A 26,283-nucleotide genomic window follows, 5' to 3' on the forward strand; every position below is an offset into this window, starting at 1 on the left:
ATGAACTGTCACAACAGAATTACAAAGATATCCATAATGCAGGAATTATTTTTCTCCTTGTAGGGCTTTAGTCCTAAGAAACAAAAGGCTAGATCGATGGGCATGTTGATAAGTTAATATGCATGTAATAATTCTCATGCTCTTTACGCCTTCTTCACTATCATTCCTGTATATAGGCACAGCCATTCTCTTGAAACTCACACCCAGAAACATCTCCTGATATTCCAGAGGCAATTCTAGTAGGAATTTGGAAATTGTAAGAAATGTTGATGGGAATTTATGTGATGATACCATAGCATGCTAATCATCTTTTTTGTAGCCTCAGGATGCACTGATGCTCCTTGTCTCCCCGGAGGACAGGGTTGAACCTTCATTTTCATGCATCATACCATTTGCAATCATATCTCCTGTGGATTTCAAGACTCCTATTTGTTTTATAATAGGTTGGATTTCACAAGGACCTCATCCCCATTTATTGGTATAAAGAATAGCATTGATTACAGTAGCAATGTACAATAGCCTATTATTCTTGTTAGTATTGCTCTATAGGCTTATGGATAAGCTGATCTTCAAATAATTGAATTTTTAACCAAATTACCATAAAAACTGAAAGTTGAGTGATCAGCTGAAATGTTCTTAGTTTTCATTTTTACAATTGCCTATAGAGATTCCCAATCATCTAGGACATGGCTGTTCCAAATGTGCTTTTCCAAAAGGCAACTGAATTTTTGTTTTTTTCCTTGAAAACATTTCATTTCTCACCCAAGAAGCTTCTTCAGTTCTAACTGAATAGTGGGGAATGGAAGGATTTATGTTCTTTGAGTCATCTAGCTATTAGCTCTCTGAGAATCATTGGGGTCACTTGGGGGTTTACCTGTATCCTGAGAGATACCCGAATCAGATTGCAAATGGATGTGGAACTTTCTTGGGACTGCTGAAAAAACTGTGTTGTAAACAGGAAATAGGTAGTGTCTAGCATTTTGTTTCATGATTGTGATAAAAAAAGTGAGTCACAAAACAAGGTCCACACTGTGGTTGTGAGAATATGGAACAATATTGAAAAGGGAAAGAAAAACAATCTCTCAAAAGATTTAATATGTATGCATCTTTTTGGTGCCTATTACTGCATGTTGTATGAAAGAACACATTCTATATCTGGACAATGAAGGAATTCATACATGTTACATTAAAGATGGTAGTGATGGTGTAGTTGGAGAAGTCATGAGTAATACGACAATAGTTATCTTTTGTTTCCTTTTTTGGGTGGTGGGGATGGACTGGTAAGCAGCCTTTTTTATTTGTGCTATTCTGAATGCTCTTCCATCTGAACAAGCACCCCTTTTATCTTTTTCCACCTACGCCAGAAGTATATCTAAAGTCCCCAGAGTGTACTCCTACCTGATGGATAAGGTTGCTAGTATTTGTTCCCAGTTGGAAACCCAAGCATGGTGCAGTCCATGCGAGATGCCTGGGGGAAGATCTTGCCCTTGGAGGAGTTGGTTATTACTTTTAATAACCTGCATGGCATGGGTCCAGGTAAATTAATGAAACCTTCTTAGTCCACTGCGATTGGTCTGCCCCATCCATGCCAGCAGAACAGGCATGCTGCAGAACCCATCAGTCAAGGAATCTCAGTTGGCCAGACCCAGGAGAATGAATTTCTCTGCTGTGGCTCCTACCCTTTGGAAGATCTTATCCCCGAAGGTGAGATTGGCTCCCGGTCTTCTAACCTTCCATAAGGGCCTGAAGACCTGGCTCTGCCAGCTACAGATACTCCCAACGGCAGAGCATCATCCTGGAGGTGGTTGATGAATTAAAAGAATAATCCCTTCTTCCCTCACACATCCTGCTTCTTCCCATCTTTTAATTGTAACTTTACTTTTGGTTGTAATCCTATTTTTATTGTTTTTATAAATATTTAGCCTTTATGATTTAATTGCTTTTTTGATGTTGTCAGCTGCCCAGACTTGCTTTGATGCAAGAGGGGCAGCAAATATATGTAACAAACAAACAAACAAACAAGCAAACCCCTTACAAATAGATTTAGCACCACATTGGGTTGAACATTCCTCCTGGGGACTGAGCAGCAGAAGGGGGAATTCAGACATTGACCATGGATGTGCACATGGGGAATGTGACGAATGACACGAGCATGAGGACATTTCTTTGTGGTGGTGAATTCTGTCAGTAAGGAAGTAATTTTTATTATTATGGATCATCGCACAGTCAGCCAGATGTTCAGACTGGATTTGGCATTTTGTCTACCTATCGAGTGCTTACCCAGGACCTGGGATAGGCAGATGTGGATGTTTGATGGTATTAAAGATATTGTCGCAGTATGGAAGCAGTTCCTAGTAAGGCCACCTTTTGCAATTGACTAATAGTGAATTTGTCAATACCAATGGTGTTCAAATGGTGCTCCAGTTGTTTTGGGATTGCACCCAAGGAGCCTATTACTATTGGTACTACCCTTGCTTGCTTTTGCCACAGTCTTTCTATTTCTGTTTGTAGGTCTTTGTATTTTGTTATCTTCTCCAGTTCTTTCTCTTCTATTCTGCTATCTCCAGGCACTGCCACGTCCACTATCCAGAATTTTGTCTTTCTTATCGACAATTGTTAAGTCTGGGGTGTTATATTGCAGGTGCTTGTCTGTTTGAATTCTGAAGTCCCAGAGCAGTTTAATTTTATCATTTTCTATGACTTTATTTTATGATCCCACCAGTTTTTGCTTACAGGCAAATGATATTTTTTGCAGATCTTCCAATGCACCATTGTTGCTACTTTGTCATGCCGCTGCTTGTAATCAGTCTGTTCAATCTTCTTGCAACAGCTTACCAAGTGGTCCACTGTTTCTTCAGCTTCTTTGCATAGGCGGCACTTACTGTCTGTTGCTGTCTTCTCAATTTTGACTTGTATGCATTTGTCCTTAAGGCTTGGTCTTGTGCAGCCAGAATTAGTCCCTCGGTCTCTTTCTTCAATTTTCCTGCTCTTAGCCATTGCCAGGTTTTATTATTATCTGCTTTACCAGCTATTTTTTTCATGTATTGGCCATGTAGTGCTTTGTCTTCCCAGGCCTCTATTCTGTTCTTCATTTGGTCTTTCTTGAAGGCCAGTTTGGTCTCTCCAGTAGTTAGTAAGCCTTCCTGATATACTAATTTCAGTGCATCTTCATCATTGTTCTTCAGATATTCTTCCAAAGCCATTTTTTCTTCTTCAACCATCTGATGTACTTGCAGCATTCCACGCCCACCTATTTGCCTTGGTAGATAAAGTCTGTCAATGTCACTGCGTGGATGAAGGGCATGATTCATTGTCATTATTTTTCTGGTCTTCCTATCCATTGCTTTTAGTTCTGTTTGAGTCCAGTCCACTATTCCAGCTCTGTACCTAATGACTGGAATTGCACAGGCATTGATTGCCTTTATGGTATTTCCTCCATTGAGTTTGGACTTTATGATCTTCTTCACTCTCTTGATGTATTCCCCTCTAATCTTTTTCTTGACTTCAGTGTGCTTGATGTTGTCAGCTTGAAGGATACCCAAGTATTTGTAGTACTCTTCCTCATCCAGACTCTTAATGTTATTTTCGTGGGGCATCTTGATTCCTTCAGTTTTCATTATTTTTCCTTGTTTGATAGTAAGTGTGGCACATTTGTCCAAGCCAAACTCCATTACATATCTTGGCTATATATACGGACAGTGTTGAGCAGCGATTCTATTTCAGATGATGTTTTTCCATACAGCTTCAGATCATCCATGTAAAGGAGGTGGGATAGTCTAGCAGATGTTTTTGATGTTTGATAACCATGTCCTGAGTTATTCAGTATTGTTGACAGAGGAAACAGTGCAATAACAAATATTAATGGTGATAATGAATCTCCTTGAAATATTCCTCTCTTGATATTAACCTCTCCCAGCTTTTCACCATTGATCTGCAACTGTGTCGTCCATTGTGCCATCGATTTTTGCACAAATTTTCTGATGTTTCTACTTACTCCTGTTATTTCTAGGCACTTGATTATCCAGTCATGTGGCAGAGAGTCAAATGCCTTTTTGTAGTCAATCCATGCCACATTCAGGTTGGTCTTCCTTTTCTTGCAGTTTTCCAAGATCATTTTGTCTATTAGGAGTTGATCTTTTGTTCCTCTGCTATTGGGGCGGTTTCCTTTCTGCTCAGGTGGAAAGAGATTGTTTCAACTAGATGCTGTTGTACTGCATCAGCTACCACACCAGTTAGTAATTTGAAAGTTGTTGGTAAGCAGGTAATTGGCCTGTAGTTACCTGGTGTTGCCCCTTTTGCTGGATTTTTCATTATTAGGTAGGTTTTCCCAGTTGTTAGCCACTTTTCAATTTCTCCACCTTGTAGTATATTGTTTAACTGCTTGGCAATGAGTGGGTGTATAACAGTTAGATGTTTCAACCAAAACCCATGCAGTTCATCTTCACCTGGTGCTGACCAATTTTTGATTTTCTTTGCTCTTTTTTCTACATTTTTGTTGTTATTACTAGTTCTTTCATTTCAACTTCTGTTTTATTTGCATCCACCTCTTTTAACCAAGCCGCATCCTTGTTGTATTTCTTTGGGTTATCCCATATCTGTTTCCAGAACTGCACTGTTTCTTCCTTGTCAGGTACTGACTGATTCCTTGCAGTTTCTCCACTGATGGATTAGTAGAAACGTTTCTGATTGGATTGAAATTGGAGGTTCTGCCTATAGTTTGCAATTCGAGCTTCATATCTACTGATTTCCCTGGCTATAGCTGTTATCTGTTGCTTTATTATTTCCAGTGCTTCCTTGATCTTCCTTGGCCTTGATCTGTAGTAACAGATCATTATTTCTTTGTTTTCCATCACTGTGTATCTGCGACGGGTAAACACCTTTTCTTCCAGTAGTTCTGTAGCTGCTGGCCCTGGTTGCTCAGCCAACAGTCCTGAGTCCTGTAACCTATTTTTCACCAGATATTCAGGAACTCCAATATCTAGCACGGACCTTGTTAACCCGGGCAACGTCCGAGCCAGTATGGCATTCTGCAATTTACGTCTCACCATATTTTTTATGGGAGAGACACCCTTTGTCTGACTCCTCTGATGAGATCTGTCCAGTATGGTTGAATCTCTGGCATAGCTCTCATCTTCCTCAGAGTACACAAGCCCCACAACCACGTCAAGGTAGTGTCTCACTGGGGGTGGTTCCCATATTATTATTATTATTATTATTATTATTATTATTATTATTATTATTATTATTATTATGGCTCATTGCACAGTCAGCCAGATGTTTAGACTGGATGCAGCATTTTGTCTACCTATTGAGTCCTTACCCAGGACCTGGGATAGGCAGATGTGGATGTTTGATGGTATTACAGATATCGTCGCAGGATGGAAGCAGTTCCTAGTAAGGCTGCCTATTGCATATTGCAATATATGTCATGTAAATAATAAGACAGTATTAATCAACTCAATCAACCACAAAAGGTCTAGATTTTATCCCAAATAGCCAATCTCATTTGTTGTTTATATTTTATTTTAAAAATTACAATATATATTTTCCCATTTGGTTGTGTTTCTGTAACTTTATTCAAGGAACAAAGCAATAGTAGCTTTTTAAGATTAGGGGGATATTGGGACAAATGCTTATGGTCATAAGACTGAATCTTTAGGATGCTCTTAATTTCAATTTGCGTTGCTTTCATTTTGTGTTTCAGAATAGCTATAATTCTGGACCTTCTGGAGGGGTATGTATTAACAAATGTATAGATGTCAGTTTTGAGCAGAACTCAACATTCAGCCCTAAAATTCCAAAAAAAGTAAACATTTCGAGACTGTAGGAGATGACATGTTCATTTCTCCTGAGTGAAAGTTTCTTTGGAGGGAAGATTGTAGGAGAGGACAAGATGGAATTCGAAGCTGCAAGATGCTGCAAGATGCTCACTGAAGTCCACATTTTTCTTGGCATCTCAACTGCCTACTCTTTAGAGGGCAAGAAGGGCAGAGTTAGCATCTAAAATGAGTTGTGCTGGCTATCTATATTTTGGCAGTTCTCAAAGGTATTATGGAATAGCCCTATTCCTCTTTGCTACTCAATGTATATGTAAATAAAAGGATGTTCCTCAAAATCAGCCTACAGCTGACCACAAAACATTAATATATGCTCTTGTGCTCCATTTTCAGAATGCCGGAAGCTTTGATAACAATAAAGTTGGCGACCATAGCTTCAATGACAATGGCGTAAGTGATGGAGAATGTGTTTTGTCTTCTTAGAGAGAAGGGAGGATCCAACCTGTCAAAGACTACCAAAACAGGTCTTGTAATTTGAATGGAAAGAAGGTTTATTTATAGGAAGGGGGAAGAAAATCTTAGTATCTGAAGCTACATCCTAGCAAGGAGATTTAAGAAGCCATGCCTATGTGTGTTTGCTTAGGAGACAAGGGCAGCTAGGAAGATACTAGGTTAGAGATAAACAGGGGATCCAGACAAGGTCTGAGTCTCTATTTCTATCTTTCTCAACCTTTGTAATTTTAAATGTATATATTTCAGTTCTTCAAACTCCCCCTTCAGCATGGCTTGCTGGAGAATTCTGGAAGTCCGCATGTCTTAAAGTTGCTAAGATTGAGAAACATTGGTCTCTCTATATCCTGCTCTTCCTTGTAGTCAGTAGTGTGAATGGTTAAGAGGTACTGTTCTGATGTCCCAGTGGATATCTGAGATCTGCAAACAATATAATTTTATCTAGTCCTAGAACAGAATCACCACAGTTCAAAGGCATCCTAAAACTGGACACCTTTGAATTGTGGTGCTGAAGGCAACTATTACACATCCCATGGACTGCAAAAATAACAAATAAAGAAGTCCTAGACAGACCTCACCAAAAATATCACTTGAAGCCAAGATCACTAAACTTTGGTCTTGTTGTGAGAGCTGACTCACATGGAAAGGTCAATCATACTGGGAGTGATCGGCGGAAAAATAAGGATTGCCCTCACACCCATTGGTTAGTCACTATGAAAGATGACACAGGGATGACCATGGTGGATCTGAAGGAGATGGTGCAAGATGGAGGGGCATGGATAGTACTGACTCATACAGTGGCTGAGGGTCAGACACAACTGAATGGCTGACAATGACGAGGACAAGAGATTATGAGCCATGTTTTTGAACTTCTAATCTTTCAAAAGCTCAGAATAAATATTTAGAACAACTTCCCAAAGTGGTTTTCTTCCACATATACTCTATGCTGTTACTATAATGGCCAGTTAGCATGTTGATTAATTATCTGTTTTCAGTCCTGCCTCTCCTGGTGATGTCACTTGGCTAATAATAATAATAAGAACATCATCACCATCATCAACAAGAACAGTAACAGTAACAATAACAGAGTTGGAGGTTTTTTTACCCTACAGTGGTCTTTGGATGACTAATACTTTAAAGAAAAGCTTGCCACTGTCCTCTCCATATTAACATCACCATAATTGTTTGGAATTTTATTTTACTATTTCCAAAACTTTTTTTTTTCATGCTCCAAATGCACACTAACCACTGTTTCTCCTTCTTTCCCATACCAGGCAGAAAATTATGGCTTGGTTTACAGAGCATATAAAATCTGAATTAAGAAACACTAATCACAATGTTCTCAGGACACACTCTTTCCAAAGAATAAATCGTATTATAGGCAATCATTCCATACCAATGGGACTGGTGGCTCCATTGCTAAGCAATACAGTCATAAATGCAACTTCATGCGATCATGCTGAATTATGTCAGTCATTGCAGCAGTACTGGTTGCCATCATTAAGTGAAGCCTACACTAATCCCCTTTATGGATTACTGCCTTGTCGTGGCGAAGGGGCTTGCGTAACTCAATGAAGCTATAAGCTATGCCGTGCAGGGCCACCCAAGACGGACAGGTTATAGCAGAGAGTTCTGACAAAATGTGATCCACTGGAGAAGGAAATGGCAAACCACTCCAGTATCTTTGCCATGAAAACCCCATGGACAGTACTAAAAGGCAAAAAGATATGACGCTGGAAGATGAGCCCCCCAGGTCGGAAGGTGTCCAATATGCTACTGGGGAAGAGCAGAGGGCTAGTACTAGTAGCGCCAGAAAGAATGAAGCGACTGGGCCAAATCCGAAAGGACGCTCAGCTGTGGATATATCTGGTGGTGAAAGGAAAGTCCGATGCTGTAAAGATTTTTTCTCCATAGGAACCTGGAATGTAAGATCCATGAATCCAGGCAAGCTAGACGTAGTCAAAAAAGAGATGACAAGACTGAACATCGACATCTTAGGAATCAGCGAACTAAAATGGACAGGAATGGGTGAATTTAACTCAGATGTCCATCAGGTATACTACTGTGGGCAAGAATCCCTCAGAAGAAATGGAGTAGCCTTCATAGTCAATAAAGGAATAGGAAAAGCAATACTGGGATACAATCCCCAAAATGACAGAATGATCTCAATTCGAATCCAAGGCAAACCATTCAATATCACAGTAGTCCAAATCTATGCCCCAACCACTGGTGCTGAAGAGGATGAAATTGACCGGTTCTATGAAGCCCTACAGCACCTTATAGAATTAACAACCAAAAATGATGTCCTTATCATCATGGGGGATTGGAATGCTAAGGTAGGAAGCCAAAAGATAACCGGAATAACAGGCAAGTTTGGCCTTGGAGTACAAAATGAAGCAGGGCACAGGCTAATAGAATTTTGTCAAGAGAATACGATGGTCACAACAAACACTCTTTTCCAACAACCCAAGAGACGGCTCTACACAAGGACATCACCAGATGGTCAACATAGAAATCAGATTGACTATGTGCTCTGCAGCCAAAGATGGAGAAGCTCTATACAGTCAGTAAAAACAAGACCAGGAGCTGACTGTGGCTCAGATCATGAGCTTCTCATTGCAAAATTTAGGCTTAAATTGAAAAAAGTAGGGAAAAGCAATAGGCCACTCAGGTATGAACTAAATCATATTCCTGATGAATATACAGTAGAGGTGACAAATAGATTTAAGGAATTAGATCTGATAGACAGAGTGCCTGAAGAACTATGGATGGAAGTTCGCAACATTGTACAAGAGGTAGCAACTAAAACCATACCAAAGAAAAAGAAATGCAAGAAAGCAAAATGGCTGTCTGAGGAAGCTTTGCAAATAGCTGAGGAAAGAAGGGAAGCGAAAGGCAAAGGAGAAAGAGAAAGATACACCCAACTGACTGCAGAATTCCAGAGAATAGCTAGAAGAGATAAGAATGCCTTCTTAAATGAACAGTGCAAAGAAATAGAAGAAAACAACAGAATAGGGAGGACCAGAGATCTCTTCAAGAAAATTGGAGATATGAAGGGAACGTTTCATGCAAAGATTGGCATGATAAAGGACCAAAATGGCAGAGACCTAACAGAGGCAGAAGAGATTAAGAAGAGATGGCAAAACTACACAAAAGAACTATACAAGAATGAGCTTAACATCCCAGATAACCACAATGAGATAGTCATTGACCTCGAACCAGACATCCTAGAATGTGAAGTAAAATGGGCCTTAGAAAATCTGAGCAACAACAAAGCTAGTGGAGGTTACAGTATTCCAGCTGAGCTATTCAAAATCTTAAATGACAATGCGGTAAAAGCGCTACACTCAATTTGACAGCAAATTTGGAAAACTCAACAGTGGCCACAGGATTGGAAAAGGTCAGTTTACATTCCAATTCCAAAGAAAGGCAATGCCAAAGAATGTTCAAACTATCGCACCATTGCACTCATTTCACATGCTAGTAAAGTTATGCTTAAAATCCTACAAGCTAGACTCCAGCAGTATGTGGATCGAGAACTACCAGAAGTACAGGCAGGATTTCGAAGAGGCAGAGGAACTAGAGATCAAATTGCCAACATACGCTGGATCATGGAGAAAGCTAGGGAGTTCCAGAAAAACATCTACTTCTGCTTCATTGACTATGCAAAAGCCTTTGATTGTGTGGATCACAACAAATTGTGGCAAGTTCTTAAAGAGATGGGAGTACCAGACCATCTCATTTGTCTCTTGAGAAACTTATATGCGGGTCAAGAAGCAACAGTGAGAACTGGACACGGAACCACTGATTGGTTCAAAATTGGAAAAGGAGTCCGGCAAGGCTGTATACTGTCGCCCTGCCTATTTAACTTATATGCAGAGCACATCATGAGAAAGGCAGGGCTAGATGAATCAAAAGTTGGAATTAAGATTGCCGGGAGAAATATCAACAACCTAAGATATGCAGATGATACCACTCTAATGGCAGAAAGTGAAGAGGAACTAAAGAGCCTCTTGATGCGGGTGAAGAAGGAGAGTGCAAAAGTTGGCTTGAAACTCAACATTAAGAAAACCAAAATCATGGCATCCGGCCCTCTCAATTCCTGGCAAATAGATGGGGAAGAAATGGAGGTAGTGACAGATTTTATTTTTCTGGGCTCAAAGATCACCTCAGATGGGGACTGCAGCCAAGAAATTAAAAGACGCTTGCTCCTGGGGAGGAAAGCTATGGCAAATCTAGACAGCATTCTAAAAAGCAGAGACATCACCCTGCCAACAAAAGTGCGTATAGTCCAGGCCATGGTTTTCCCAGTTGCAATGTATGGCTGTGAAAGTTGGACCATAAGAAAGGCTGAGCGCCAAAGAATTGAGGCCTTTGAACTATGGTGCTGGAGAAGACTCCTGCGAGTCCCTTGGACTGCAAGGCGTTCAAACCGGTCAGTCCTAGAAGAGATCAACCCCGACTGCTCTTTAGAAGGCCAGATCCTGAAGTTGAAACTCAAGTACTTTGGCCACCTAATGAGAAGGAAGGACTCACTGGAGAAGAGCCTAATGCTGGGAAAGATTGAGGGCAATAGAAGAAGGGGATGACAGAGAATGAGATGGCTGGATGGAGTCACTGAAGCAGTAGGTGTAAATTTAAATGGACTCCAGAAGATGGTAGAGGACAGGAAGACCTGGAGGAACGTTGTCCATGGGGTCGCGATGGGTCGGACATGACTTCGCCATTAACAACAACAACACTGTCATTAAATGCAACATCATGTGATCACCATTTGTGACCACTTGCTGGCTTTCCCATTGACTTTGCTTGTCAGAAGCCAGCTATGAAGGTCACAAATGGTAACCCATGATTGTGAAATGAGCTGGTTGCCAAGCTCCCAAATTGTGATCACGTGACTATGAGGATGCTATAACAGCCACAGCAATGGGGAACAGTTGTAAATTCCCCTTTGTTCAGTGCCTTTGTAACTTTGGATGGTTGTTGACGAAGTTGTTCAATGAGGACTACCTGTATTAGCATGACAGACTCATTTGGACTCAGAATAAGACTATGGATGCCTTTCTCACAGCATACAAAGTTATAGTTCATCTCATTTTGGCCTGGTCTAGCATATTGTGTAAATTCAGAATGAGTTCTTTTATCCTTCTCAAGGGGTCTGTACTGCAGCCTGGATAGAATAGGGTTTTTGAATCAACATGTTAGTGTGGAAACAATGTCCTGATTTTTTTCTTCTTTTCTGCATTTATTTTTGCATGCAGAACAGTGCTAATGGACCCGAAATCTGGGTAAGTTTGCCTATAATTCTGAACCTTTCTGTTAAAGACTTAATTCTGTTATGTAGCTTCCTACTGGTAAGATCCCAGTCTCCAACTCTGGACAAAATCCTTTTCTGTCGTGGGATCAATCATGAATTGGGCAGCTGATTTTGCATAAAATAAAGTCAATTTTGTTATGAAACCAGGGCTGGGGAGCAGCATAACAACTTCCTTGTTGAAAGCGACCAGTTTCTACCTGATTTAAAATTCTACGTCTAGTGGGAAGTTCCCAATCAGATATAGAACCATTTGTCTCCAGCATCAAGAACTTCAAGCTATATACTATGCACAATCACAATGTTGTAAATTTTATCTGTAGGATACTTCAGATGTTACCAAGTGCTTCCTTCTCTATAAATGAGAAATTAATCATAGTGTATAGATCTTATTGATAAAGGTAATGAATGCTTATTGAGAGTCTCATGATATTCAAACTCTTAAGGGTGTTTTATTTTCTTCTTTATAGTACTAAAAACCTACTACCATGCCAGATGATCTCCGCCCAGACTTTTCATCAAGGATATCATTGCTGACTCAAATTATTCTTTTTACTTGGTATTGAACATTTCGCTGGTCCTGACTGTACAGAAGCTTCTTCTTGCAAATAAAGAAACACGACTTAACCAATGTGCCTTGCAGAACAGTTGTGCCTCAGTGTGAATTTATTATCTACTTAACCTATCTACAATCCAATGAATTAAAAGGGCTTTATGGATTAAAGTGCTGCTATGGATTAATCTGAAAGCCAAATCTTTCTTTCCAAAACAATTGGGCAAAAAGCCATCCATCAAAGATTTGGGGAACTCACCAGTCTTAACTGAATTAGAAGCAGAAGAAAATTGTGTCAGTTGACTCAATCAATTAACCCCAAAAGAATTAGGCTTAGTATGAAATGGACTCTGTTTAGTTTAAAATTAAACTAACCCTTCCCAGTCTAGTATATCATTCAGACTGTTTCCCAGAGTTTTGATTATCTGTTCCGACATGTGAGAACAGGTCCAAGTCCAAAAATACTTTTGTGGAACTGGAGATAATTTGCCTCTCTGGTTATTTTGCTTCTCAGTGTTCCCAGTTATCCTTTGGGTGGGGATTGAAAAAAAATGGGGTGAAACATAAGAGCAACAGGATTCAAAAGCTTTCCACCCGTAACTATGGGTTATTTGTGAAAAAAGTACCCAGTAGAGAAACATCAAAGAGCGTTTAAACACAGGTAGTCCCCAATTAATGACCGTAATTGAGACCTGGAACTCTCTTGCTAGTGTGGCTTTTCCAAAGCTAGAAGTCTTCCTTCTTAACAACTCTTTGTCATTTTCTGAACCAAATGCTTAGAAGAACTCCTTTGAAAAGCTTTTCAAAGCCAAAAAGTAGAGCAGATAATTGACACAGGTTGGTGTAGCTCCCTTTTTAACTTTTTATAATGTTGTAGAAGTAGTCCTCCATTTACAACCACAACTGAGTCCAAAATGTCCGTGGCCAGGCGAGACAATTGTTAAGTGAGCTTTGCCCCATTTTACGACTTTTCTTGCCCCCATTCTTAAGTGAATCCCTGCAGTTGTGAAGTTAGTCACATGGTTGTTAAGGGAATCTGGCTTCCCCATTGACTTGGCCTGTCAGAAGGTGGCAAAAAGGTGACCATATGACCACCATAAGTACAAAACCGTTGCCAAGTGCTCAGATTTTGAACACTGGCCATGGGAATGTTGCAGGGGTCATAGGTGTGAAAAAATGGTCATAGGTCACATTTTTCACTTCGGTCACTAAATGGATGGTTGTAAGTTGAGGGTTATCTGTATTCTGCTGGAAATGGCAATAGCTGCTGCAACCCAGGTGAGAAACAGTGAGAGCTTAAGTTTTTAAGAAGAGACTGGACAGCCATTTGTCCGAAATGGGATAGGGTTTCCTGCCTGAGCAGGGGGTTGGACTAAAAGACCTCCAAGTTCCCTTCCAACATTATTATTATTATTATTATTATTATTATTATTATTATTATTATTATTATTATTATTATTATTATTATGGATCATCGCACAGTCAGCCAGATGTTCAGACTGGATTTGGCATTTTTTCTACCTATCGAGTCCTTACAATATTACAGATATTGTCACAGGATGGAAGCAGTTCCTAGTAAGGCCGCCTTTTGCAATTGACTAATAGTGAATTTGTCAATGCCAATGGTGTTCAAGTGGTGCTCCAGTTGTTTTGGGATTGCACCCAAGGAGCCTATTACTATTGGTACTACCCTTGCTTCCTTTTGCCACAGTCTTTCTATTTCTATTTGTGGATCTTTGTATTTTGTTATCTTCTCCAGTTCTTTCTCGTCTATTCTGCTGTCTCCAAGCACTGCCACATCCACTATCCAGACTTTTTTGTCTTTCTTATCGACAATTGTTAAGTCTGGGGTGTTATGTTGCAGGTGCTTGTCTGTTTGAATTCTGAAGTCCCAGAGCAGTTTAATTTTATCATTTTCTATGACTTTCTCTATTTATGATCCCACCAGTTTTTGCTTACAGGCAAATGATATTTTTTGCAGATCTTCCAATGCACCATTGTTGCTACTTTGTCATGCCACTGCTTGTTGTCAGTCTGTGCAATCTTCTTCTTATTATTATTATCATTAGTTATTATTATTAATATTATTATTAATATCATATTATTATTATTAATATTATTATTAATATTATTATTAATATCATATTATTATTATTATTATTATTATTATTATTATTATTATTATTATTATTATTATTATTTTCACTGTCCCATAGGGGGCGCTGCTGTCTTCATAAACCCCAAGGCTGATGCTAGGCTTACAAGACAGAGAAGGCTGGTCATGTAGGCATTTGACACAACTGAGGCTTGATCATTTTTATGCCTTGAAAATCAGAGAAGGACAAGAACGGATGCTACTCTGACTTTATTGTCATTGAAAGCTCCCCAAACCCAGCAGACAGAAAATAAACAGTCACTACACCCACCACCACCCCTATTTTTTGATGCATTTCACCAGGTGAGTTCTTGCTTCTAATTCGGAGGAGAGGAGGACTTTGTCTAGCAGCTCGGTCTTCCTTCCCACGTTGGCAACACCTGGAAGAGCAGAAGGATCAGGTGACTGAGGTCACAGCCAATAAAAGGGGGAAAATTTAGTCCAGGCCTGGCTCAGGATTCCAAAAGAGCTGAAGGCCCTTTTTCATGAGCCCACAATTCCTCAGCTAGGTTACTTATTTTCTAAAGATTCTGTTTGCAGTTTGAAACATTTTGGCGCCACGAAAGCATGGGGCAAGCTCAGCCCACAAGTGGCCCCTGACTCTATTTCTGGGAAACCCCCAAATATCCACCTCAGACATCAAAGGAATTCGGTGGCTGGGCTCACCATAGAAATGTTCTTCTCCATTCATAAAGTTTTGGTGCTATATGAGTGTCAAGGTTCAGTGGGATTTTGGCAGGAGGGAGCAATGGAGAGGGGTGGATTGTAAGAAGGGTCAGATGAAAGAATATACATGCAGATGAGGCCCAGAAGATGGGCGATAAGTGGCGATAGGATTCCGGTGTGGGTGTGATGAATATGACAGCGAAGAAGATGAATTCTGAGAGAAACATTTACTCTTAAACAGTGCTTTTTTTGCAAAAAAAAAAAAAAAAAAAGGTGCCGAAACTCACACATGTCATACAACCCGCCTTGCCTACTCTACAAGGTTCCATCCAAAAAAGGTGGCTGAAACTTCATTCTGGGCATTCTATGACAAAAAAAAGCCCTGCTCTTAAACAACTTTTTCTTTAACAACTTTTTTCTTCTGCTCACTAAGAGATTTGCAGCACAAGCTTGCTACTTGATAACATTGCAAGGGGGGCTGCGCGTCTGTGTGTGTGGGGGGGGGGTTCAGGGACAATGAAGCAAGAAACTTCCTGACAGTTAGAACAATTAACAAGTGGAACAACCTGCCTCCAGAAGTTGAGAATGCTCCAACACTGGAAGTTTTAAAGAAGAGACTGGACAGCCATTTGTCTGAAATGGTATAGGGTTTTCTGCCTGAGCAGGGGGTTAGACTAGATGACCTCCAAGGTCCCTTCCAACTTTATTATTATTACTTATTATTAAGACTGATTCACAGGTTCAACCACTTAGCCAGGATGTTGGGTCCATGAATAGCTAGCTCAATTGCAAGAAAACCCAAAACCACATAGCTGGCACAGGAAACTAGAAGCTTTGCAAGATACCTGTGACCTGAGGTGGGCAATAGGTGGTGTGACATTTAGCTATTTGGCATAGCAAGCGAGAAAGCTTGAGGGGGCTGAAATCCAGGTAACCAATCAATATTATATGTTATGCATGTATTATTAGGGGAGGGCAAAGGGGTGTATGCGAATCACTTTTGATTATAAAAATTGCTGTTAAACTGTAATCAGGGCCTTGGTAGCTTTCAAAGCCAAGGCTACTTTCATCTTGGTACCAAAATAAAAGTCTTTTTCCATATCTTGAGTTTGATGATCAATTGGTTTCGACACGAGGCTAAGACCCAATTTTCGGACAACAGAGGTTTCTTCATATTTCTACCTAATTTTTGCCTAGTTTTGAGGGAATGTGGTATGCCAGTGATTAGCCTTGAAAATGGTTGGTATTTTGGAGTCATCCCAACTAAATGGGGAGAAAAGGGAAAAAATTATGCCCAAAGCTCTGTGGAAATAGAAGCTTATAAAAAGCAAAGCCACCAGGAAAAATCAATAACATCATTAATCTGTTAACATCATTAACAGAAACTTGGTAAATTATTCCTTTAAACCAGATGCCAACATTCATAGGCATCTGGTAGAAGAAACAACGATATCAGAATATCTTTTGTGTCGATTTTATGTTTTTTATTTGTAAATTGCTCAGAGTCACTTAAATATAGGTAATCCTCAACTTGCAACCACAACCACAATTTTATTTGCTAAGGGAGATATTTGCTAAGTTAGTTTTGCCTCATTTTAAGACCTTTCTGCCCACAGTTGTTAAGTGAATCACTTCCCCATTGTCTTTGCTTGTCGGAAGGTCACAAAAGGGGATCACATGACCCCAGGACACTGTAACCGTTATAAAAATGAAATAGTTGCCAAGCATCTGAATTTTGATCGCATGAGCATAAGGATGTTGCAATAGTCGTAAGTGTGAAAAACAGTCATAAATCACTTTTTTCAGTGCCATTTGAACGGCCACTGAGCAAACTGTGGTAAGGCAGTGAGATGGCTGGTGTATAAATTTGATAAACAAAGATGATTAGGGGACTGGAGGCTAAAGCATATAAGGAACGGTTGCTGGAATTGGGTATGTCTAGTTTGATGAAGAGAAGGACGAGGGGGGACATGATAGCAGTATTCCAATATCTCAGGGGCTGCCACAAAGAAGAGGGAGCCAAGCTATTTTCCAAGGCACCTGAAGGCAGGACAAGAAGCAACGGGTGGAAACTAAGCAAGGAGAGAAGCAACCTAGAACTAAGGAGAAACTTCCTGACAGTTAGAACAATTAACCAGTGGAAGGATTCTAGATTGCTTCCAGAAGCTGTGAATGCTCCAACACTGCAGGTTTTTAAGAAGAGGGTGGACAGCAACTTGTCTGAAGTGGTATAGGGTTTCCTGCCTGAGCAGGGGGTTGGACTAGATGACCTCCAAGGTCCCTTCCAACTTTATTATTATTATTATTAATAATAATAATAATAATAATAAAGAATTCTTGTGTGTCACGATTTCATCGCTCATGCAATTCATATTATTTGGATGAAGACGATGTCATTATACATGGGACATAATTTACCCAGAACCCCCACGGTCCCAGGCTGGCAGGTCTGCAAATCAACAGCCTGGAAATTGGAGACTGCAATTCAGACTTGACCTTCAGTGAGAAAACCAGATGTTGCTTGCACATGAATGTTTGGAAACAGATATTGCATTAGAAAACTTACCCAAAGCGCTTACTCTTGGGAATCAGGCTGTTGCATTTCTTGACCCTAGAAAAATACAGGCATTAGTCCATCCTGAGACTTGCCTATGATCAGACAAACCTGGCTTTCCATAACTACGTAATAGCAGTTGAGTCATGCCTGCTTGACAAGCTTAGAATTGCGATGCCCGCAAAGCAACATAATGTCAAACAGGGAGAGGGGAATGCAATAAACTGTACCAGCAGCTTGCTGTCCAACTGGGTTTGCTCAACATATTTAACCTGGTCAGTTAGTGGCCACCTTTAAAGCATAGGCTACATTTCGGAGTTTGTTTTAAACATTGGTTCTGGGGTTTTGTGGCACAGCAGAGGATCAAAGCTAGAAGATACCGGAATGATAGATAAATGGATAATTTTTGGACTTAACCCCTTTTCTTACCTGAGCGTCATTTCCTTTCCCTTTTTTTCCTTTCCCTCTCCCCTTTCCTTTTCCTCTTCCTTTCCCCTTTCCTCTTCCTTTCCCCTTTCCTTTTCCTCTTCCTGCTTCCTGCTCGTTTTGTCCTTGTCCCATTTCCTCATCCTAAAAAACAAACAGGCAAGAGTATGCATTTGCAATGAGATTTGCACTTGTTTGAAATAAAAAAGGCAATCTTTTTTCCCGGGGCAAAAAGCCATATCTGGCCTTGCAAGCATGCACCAAGGAATGCATTTGAAAGCGAAATGGGTAGTTGGACCAAGGCAACAAAGCAGAACTGTTGTGTCCTGAACCTGCTGAAGCATTCAGCAGGCTCAGAAATGTTGCAAATGGTCCCAGGCAGACCAAAAGCTGCCTGGGACCAGGCTGGCTGTCTCCAGCCTTGCCCACATGCGCAGGGCGCAAAAACAGCCGGATTTTCATTGGCTGATACTGTCCGGGTCTAGGACACTATAAAAGGCCTGCGTGCCATTTTGCTGCTGCTGGTTGTAAGAAAAGAACAATAAAAGAAGCTTGTTTGTTACACCATGCATTGCCTCTTAGTGTCTCTAACCTGCAAACACAACAAGAACCATTTTATTTACATGTATACTGTAGGAGATTAAAAATAAATAGAATCAATATAATTGCTCTCTAATCAGGGGGTTTGACCACTTCCTCCTCTATAGTAAAAATTACCAAATAAAGCAAGTAATTCTGGAGAGCTCTGGGATCACCTAGACTCTTTGGGGGTAGGATTGGGATCTAATTAAGCACTTCTGTTTTAGAGTCATGTGAACCTTTTTCAACTTAATGTCTGTGGATATTCTCAATCCTCAAGGTCACGGTGGTTTCAAAAGTGTTATTTTTCAAAAGGCAAATGGACTTTCTTTGTTTTTTTTTTTCCTCCTCGAAAACATTTTGCCTTTCATCTAAGAACTGAAGAGCCAGGAAAGTCCAGTTTCCTTTTGAAAAAGCACTTTTGGGACTTCTCCAACTTATCATTTTTCAGTTGTGGTAAACTACATCACCTGGTTCACTCCACAGTGAACTCAGCATACTGGTAGATAAGCAGACTGGGAATGGCTGGTTTTCACTATCTAATGACTCTAAATAAGCCATGACAGATGGAATTTTGGAGACTTGTATTCCCAGTCTGGTTGGAAAGCATCAAGTAGGAGAAGGATGGCTTAATGGGGGAGAACATCAGAATTGTGCCATCTTTCTCCTCCTCCTGGCTGAGACGATTGACTCATTTTACCTAATGACAGGGGTAAACATGTTTATCATTTGCCAATGTAACATCTTCCAGCATACTTACAGCAGCTCTTTTCGCCATACGTTTCTGAATAAAAAAATAATAAAAGAACAGTTAATACATTCTGGTTTTCCTTACTAATCCTGGAAACAAAGAAGAGTTTTGTTGCTGGTTGCTGGGAGTTCATCAGTTTTTTTAAAGGCCTTGCAGGAAAATTGTCCTTCTTTTCCACTAGTGTTTTGGTACAAAGGAAGTTTGTTTCTTTTTCCAAGTTCTTTCAAAGGAAAAGAGATTTCTGGAGAAATTGTCATGAATTGAGTGAGGTCTTGAATTTCCTGTAGATCAAGGCTCTCCAAACTTGGCAACTTTAAGATTTGTGGACAGCCATGCTGAGGAATTGTGGGAGTTGAAGTCCACAAGTCCTACAGTTGTCAAGTTCGGAGACCCCTGCTTTATATGAAAGGTGATGAAATGGTGGTTGTTAACCTTCTGCCTCTTATTATACAATCATCCTTGTGGGGGCCTCCCTGACTTCTCATTATAGTCCAGACTTCCTAGGAAGGAAGGCATTGATAAAGTGTTGCAGAAGTCAATAAATACTTTGATCAGTCATCCTGAGATTCCCACCATGCTTTGCAGCATGTTACATCCTAGGCATTGAGGGAAGTGGATGGGTTGCCTTGTAGAACAGATCAAAAGATAAATACGAGTCCTGTTAGCATCTCTCTGGAAGTGGTGGTCCCAAAAGCTTCCTCAGAGTAATACTCCTTGGTTTATAACTATAGAACTTAAAGAGATATGAGTATAATTTTTTTGACACTCACCCAAAGATTATTTAATTGTGGAAGATTCACGTTAGCAACCTCTTGGAGTTCCTGTAGAAAGGGGGAGGGGGAATCAACTACAAGTGATAAACTACAAGTCCCATCTGCCTCTACCACAGTGGTTCTCAGCCTTTTTAATGCCGCAACCCCCCAACCGGTCGTAAGTAGAGGACTACTCAACTGGTGCAGCACCGTTTGCAGAATGGGACTTTTGGCGGGCTCAGCAGGGCAGAGACAGCCTGGACAATTCCTATTGGCTTTTGAAAGCCAATAGAATTAGACTCTATTCAAGAGAGTCTATTCTATTGGCTTTCAAAAGCCAGTAGAATAAAAGGGAGTAGCACAGCTAAGGAAAAGGGGGAAAAAATGGCGGACTGCGTTGTTTGGCGACCTCCGTGAAATGGTCGTTTGACCCCAAATAGGGTCCTGACCCACAGGTTGAGAACCACTGCTCTACAATGAACTTAGCCCATCCAACACATTCGGAGGTTAAGCAGATTGGGACTAGCTGATCACTATCTAATGACTTCAAATAAGCCATGCCAGGTTGAATTTTGGAGACTTGCATTCCCAGCAGAGCATCAAGTAGGAAAAGGATGGCTTACTGGATAAGAAGCTTAAAAACCTGCCATCATTCTCCCTCCTGTCTCCCTTTATCTAATGATAGAGCTATCCTTCTATGTCATTTGCCAATGTAGCATCCTTCCAACATACTCACAGCTACTTCTTCGTCTGCATGTTCATATTTTTCCTGAAGAAAGAATAATAAAATGAAGAGTTAAAACATTCTGCTTTCCCCTACTAATCATGGAAACACAGAAAAGTTTTGCTTTTAATTGCCGAGAGTTAAATAGTTTTTGTAAATGACTTGCAGGAAGTTTGCTCTAGTTTTCCCTCTATCAGTTTGGTCGAAAGCAAGATTGTTTCTTTTTCCAAATTCTTTCAAAGGGAGAAGGATTCCAGGAGAAATTCTCACGAGCTGAGTGAGTGTCAACTGTCCAGTTGGGGAATCCAGAAAAAGGAACTCCTGGGACATTATTCTACCAAGAATAATGAATAAAGTACTTTGGCACAGAAGAAGCAAAACCAGCTCTGAGTTTCCCTTGCAAAAGCAAGCGTAGGTAATTTCCCCTTTTCCCTGTGGGCCACCCACAGTCCAAAACGTCCACCAATCTCTTCTGTTCATTTTGTTATGGGAAACAGCCAGCCACACCGGGACATCTGCTATGTGTGTCCTTGAGATGACAGCAATGCCTCACAGAAGCCAACGGATGCTTGAATACCATTTTCCCACCCCTGCATTTCATCCACCCCACTCCCTGTTATTGCCCAGTTGTATGTGAAAGTGCGAGTCATTCTTAGCAGTGAGGTCTTGAATTTACTTTAGATAAAAGGTGGGTGAAAGGTGCTTGTTAAATTTCTGTTTTTCATTATAGAACCATCTTTTGGGGGGGGGGCGCGTGGTGGCACAGTGGTTAGAAAGCAGTACTGCAGGCTATTTCTGCTGCCAGCAGTTTTGCAGTTTGATTCTCACTGGCTCAAGGTTGACTCAGCCTTCCATCCTTCCGAGGTAGGTAAAATGAGGATCCAGATTGTTGGGGGCAATGTGCTGACTCTGTATATCATTTAGAGGGGGCTGCAAAGCACTGGGAAGCATTATATATGTCTAAGTGCTATTGCTATTGCATGCTGACTCTGCCCACTGGCTGGAGTTCGATCCTGACCAGCTCAAGATTGACTAAGCCTTCCATCCTTCCGAAGTTGGTAGAATGAGGACCCAGATTGTTGGGGGCCATAGGCTGACTCTGTAAACTTCTTAGAGAGGGCTGTAGAGTACTGTGAAGCGGCATATAAGTCTAAGGGCTAGTGCTAGTGCTTTCCTGACTTCTCATTATACTCTAAACTTTTTCAGTTGGTTCTGATAGACTAAAAAAGAAGCAGGAGGTGTTGATAAGGTGTTCCATAGGACAATAAAACATTTTGATCAACCCTCTTGAGATTCCCACCAAGCTACGCAGCAAGTTATATCTCAGGAATTGTGGGAAGTGGACAGGTTGCCCTGCAGAGCAGGCCAAAGGGTAAATATCAGCCTTCTAGTGTGTGTCTGGCCCCAGAAGCTGTCTGAAAAAAATAGTCCTCAGTGTGTGTCCAATTATAGGACTTCCATTAAGGCAGTGGTTCTCAACCTTTTTAATGCCACGACCCCCAACCGGTCATAAGTCAAGGACTACTCAACCGGTCGTAAGTCGAGGACTACTCAACCAGTCGTAAGTCGAGGACTACTCAACTGGTGCAGCACCGTTTGCAGAATGGGACTTTTGGCGGGCTCAGCAGAGCAGAGACAGCCTGTACAATTCCTATTGGCTTTTGAAAGCCAATAGAATTAGACTCTATTCAAGAGAGTCTATTCTATTGGCTTTCAAAAGCCAATAGAATAAAAGGGAGTAGTACAGCTAAAGAAAAGGGGGGAAAAATGGCGGACTGCGTTGTTTGGTGACCCCCGTGAAATGGTCGTTCGACCCCAAATGAGGTCCCGATCCACAGGTGGAGAACCACTGCATTAAGGGAAGTTAGTATAATATTATACTAAAATATTAGTATAATATTTTCTGACACTCACCTTAAGGTCCTTTTTTGCTGAATCTAGCAAGTCAGAAACCTCCTCAACAGCAGCCTGGGGAAGAATGCAAAACTGAAAATGTGATATGAAGTAAAGAGCAATATTCGGCAATCTATCCCATTTGGCCAAAGATTAAGCACAGAATGGAGGGAAGGAGGGAAATCCATAGTGGATATGGGCAAGAGACAACCCTTTCTAACATTCAGCAAGTTCCTATGAGAGAAATAGCAATTATGATGATGATGATGGTATCTAAATTAAAGAAAATAAAATTAACAAAACATTATTGTTTTAAGTTCCACCTCATGGCCTGGATTTTCCTGTGTGTCCTGTGTGCAAAAAGCATGGATTTCTCTGGGTGAGTCTGATTGGAACATTCAGATACTGCAATATTGGACCATATCCGGAGGATTTGGAGGATAATTGAAATTCGCTTTTTGAGAATAAAAGCAAAACATTGATGATTTGCAAAAGGCACCTCAGAATCAGGGCAGAATGTTCCTTGATTCTGAGGTGTAACAAGTATTGAGAGCTTTATTTGTTTTATCACATTTCTGCACCAACCATCTCACCTCTGGGTGGTTTACAATAAAAATACAATAGAAATGGTGCCCATGTTTGCCATTTCTCAGTGAAAGGGACTGACTGAGAACTGGACATTACAAGTGACATAATAAATTTCTTGGGGGAAAAAGTTGCCAAAAGGGCCAAATTCTGGACTAGAAAATTCAGCTAAAGAAATTGCAGATCTTTTCTTTCTGGTGAAGAGATACACTGTGCATGAACACCTAGGCTAATTTCTTTCTCCTGGACATGAATTGGAACACAAGAAGTATCTTTGCCATGGTGCCTATATATAGAAATATAGAAAGAACAGGAAGGAAGGAAGGAAGGAAGGAAGGAAGGAAGGAAGGAAGGAAGGAAGGAAGGAAGGAAGGAAGGAAGGAAGGACAGATTAGATAGAAGGAGAGGGACAGAGAGCGGGAGAGAGATGAGAGAGATGAGAGAGGAAGGAAGAAAGGAAGGAAGGAAGGAAGGAAGGAAGGAAGGGAGGAAGGAAAGAAGGAAGGAAGGAAGGAAGGAAACATATCTAACCATGATTTGGGGTCCTTATAAATAAGTTTTATTTTATTATCTTGGTATCAATGTACCATCAGTCATATTGGTAACTGCTGCTTCTGGTTATTTTTTTAAATATTAGATTAGAATTGAGAACTTGGTTCTGCCATTATATGTGTGGATAACCATCATCATTATGTTTCAAACCTTGTAATTAATTTAAAAAGGGACACTAGCAAAACCATGGTTCCGCAAAGAGATATCAGTCTTATGGATGCCAGATATGGCATGCAAATGTTGGAAACGTAGAGTGCTTACCTTCAACCTGGCCTGGACCTCCTGAAAGAAAAACGTTATCATGATAATTAGCAAAATAGCAAAGAGAAGAAAGACAAATAGAATGGGAAGGAGAAACGTAAAAAAAAAAAAAAGACTATGGTACTCATTTTCATGTTTAGGCATACCATTTATTTTCAGTGCTGAAAACAGATCTAAACCAATTAATTGTTGATTCATTAAATAAAAATTCAAAAATGATTGTAACAAAAACAGAAAAAGTGTATCTTGAACAATTGGGAACGGGTTTTTTCGCATTTAAAAGGTGAGCCCTTTTTTATTCTAAGAGATGCCCAAACAAAGACCCTAGCAATTTACATTTCCCTGGTATCTATGGTGTAACTTTACACTTCTCTTGGAAAGACTGACTTGGTGTGTCTGGACATCAAGCTGACATTTCTCCACCCCTACTTTTCCCACTCTTGCAGATAATTGCAGATAGGAGCAATGTGCTAATATAGTGGGAAAACATGGCAGTTACATTGGTACTGAAATGATGACAGTATCTCATCCAAAGAATGAAAGAAGGAAAGCTGGGCGAAAAAATAAGGAGAGATGATTTCAAGGTTGTTTGTGTAAGTCATTAAGCCCAACACTAACTGGTCCCCTCTTACCAGAAATTGTCCGAACGCCACCACAAAAAAACAAGCAACCAATGGACGGAACATGTTGCCTCTCTTCTACTCTTTGCTCTTCCAAGTAATGAAGTTGTCCTGATGACACTGGCTTTTAAGTCATTTATACTTCACCTGGTATGCTTCATTGAGTCCAAAACAATGGCTCTACTGTCAAAGGAGGAAGTGGTTGAATAAAAGACTTTTTGATAAGTAAAGTACACCGCTTAGAGTAGTGGTTCTCAACCTTTTTATACGGCGACCCCGGACATAAGCAGGAGGCGCGCATGCGTGGCGCCGCCCCTGTGTGGCACGCAAGTGTGGCGCTGCCCCTGTGTGGCACGCATGCGCGGTGCTGCCCCCTGCGCCGGCTGACAAAAAAATGGCGGATCACGTTGTTTGGTGACCCCCGTGAAATGGTCGATCGACCCCAAATGGGGTCGCAACCCACGTGTTGAGAACCGCTGGCTTAGAGAGTGCTTGCACTTAAAGCGGTATATAAGTCTCATAAATAAATAAATAAAGGTCATCAGATATGGTCACCCTCACCATCAGGCCAGTCCAGGTCACCACTAGATAAGGGAGACTTTGAACAATCAAGAAAATTTATAGACTTCCAGAATTTACACATTGTTCTTAACATAATTTACATTGCAATATGGAATCTGGAGGCTGAGAGAGCTGCTGATAATAATGACGTGGATGCTTTGCGTCTTGATGGGTTTGTGAGAAAGAGTAACAAAGCAGGTTGAGTACCAAAATTACATCTTGTCAGTTCCAAGTAATAAATTTTAAAGAGGTGCCCCAAGACCTAAAATCTTTCTTTTCCTTTCACCTATCCAGTTTTTTTGGCCACATTTATGTGCAATTTTTGTTATTATTATTATTTATTTTTGCCGATTCTGGTTTGGTGCCATTCTGGGAACTGTATGTGCTGTGTTGGCAAAGATTATATCAGCTATAAACAGATCATGGGACTCTTAGGGTTATCTTGATGATGTTGTCAGTACTAGATATAATCTTTTATGTCGCCTCCTTAGATTTTATCAAGCCAATCAATTAAGGCCACCACACTGATTTCCACGAAAAGGTCATTGGGTACTCTTGGAAGTGTTTCAATAGGGATTATCTTCTTGTTTGTAAAAGTGACCTAACCTCTGATAAAGAATTATAAAAAAGCATCTGATGGAAAGAACAACATCTTACATAACCCTATTTGGAAAAGATTGATAAATCAAATAAACAGGGTTTTGACATACCGTAAGGACAAATAAAGAGCTGTATAATTCCTCACCTTTTGGAAGAAATATCCTTCCAGGGGAACCTAGATTAGATTAGATCTTGTCCATATAGGGAACAGAATGAAACAGAATTAGGGAAATAAGGGTGTGATGATATAGGCACCTGTCAACATTAGCAAATTAACATTTTGATAATTAATATTCTCTTTCATCTTTTAACTTTTTCCTATCTTCTAGCAAAAAGAAAAAGTGTACACAAAGCTTTCTAACAAATTTGACTTTGCTGATGATAACAAATACTGTATATTCTGGTGTATAGGGCAACCCAGCATATAAGACGACCCCCGAATTCAACGCC

The 26,283-nt window shown here is 40.4% G+C and overlaps 1 protein-coding gene and 1 long non-coding RNA gene across 4 annotated transcripts; one reads left to right on the forward strand and one right to left on the reverse strand.

Moving 5' to 3' along the window:
* Positions 1–5,704: 5,704 nt before the first annotated feature.
* Positions 5,705–12,218, forward strand: LOC120300105. The gene is made up of 4 exons (XR_005554546.1): positions 5,705–5,734; positions 6,171–6,227; positions 11,549–11,575; positions 12,072–12,218. It is a non-coding gene; the product is annotated as an uncharacterized LOC120300105 (long non-coding RNA).
* Positions 12,219–14,503: 2,285 nt separating this feature from the next.
* On the reverse strand, positions 14,504–24,899 carry LOC120300087 (dynein regulatory complex protein 10-like). 3 transcript variants are annotated; one of them, XM_039325641.1, is made up of 9 exons: positions 24,685–24,890; positions 24,053–24,073; positions 22,676–22,729; positions 20,774–20,806; positions 20,056–20,106; positions 19,295–19,318; positions 17,959–18,099; positions 17,542–17,586; positions 14,504–14,689 (listed from the first exon to the last, which is right to left on the reverse strand). In XM_039325641.1, the coding sequence occupies exons 1-8, from the start codon at positions 24,736–24,738 to the stop codon at positions 17,551–17,553; spliced, it is 414 nt and encodes a 137-aa protein (XP_039181575.1). In that variant the 5' UTR covers positions 24,739–24,890; the 3' UTR covers positions 14,504–14,689; positions 17,542–17,550. The 3 variants fall into 3 exon arrangements, with proteins under 3 accessions (XP_039181575.1, XP_039181576.1, XP_039181577.1); XM_039325642.1 differs by lacking the exon at positions 24,053–24,073 and having other exon boundaries at positions 24,685–24,899; XM_039325643.1 differs by lacking the exon at positions 17,959–18,099 and having other exon boundaries at positions 24,685–24,896.
* Between the last annotated feature and the right edge of the window lie 1,384 nt (positions 24,900–26,283).

Source organism: Crotalus tigris, unplaced genomic scaffold (genome assembly GCF_016545835.1).
Source record: "Crotalus tigris isolate CLP2741 ecotype Arizona unplaced genomic scaffold, ASM1654583v1 scf7180000024338.4412243, whole genome shotgun sequence".
NCBI classification, from domain to species: Eukaryota; Metazoa; Chordata; class Lepidosauria; order Squamata; family Viperidae; genus Crotalus; species Crotalus tigris.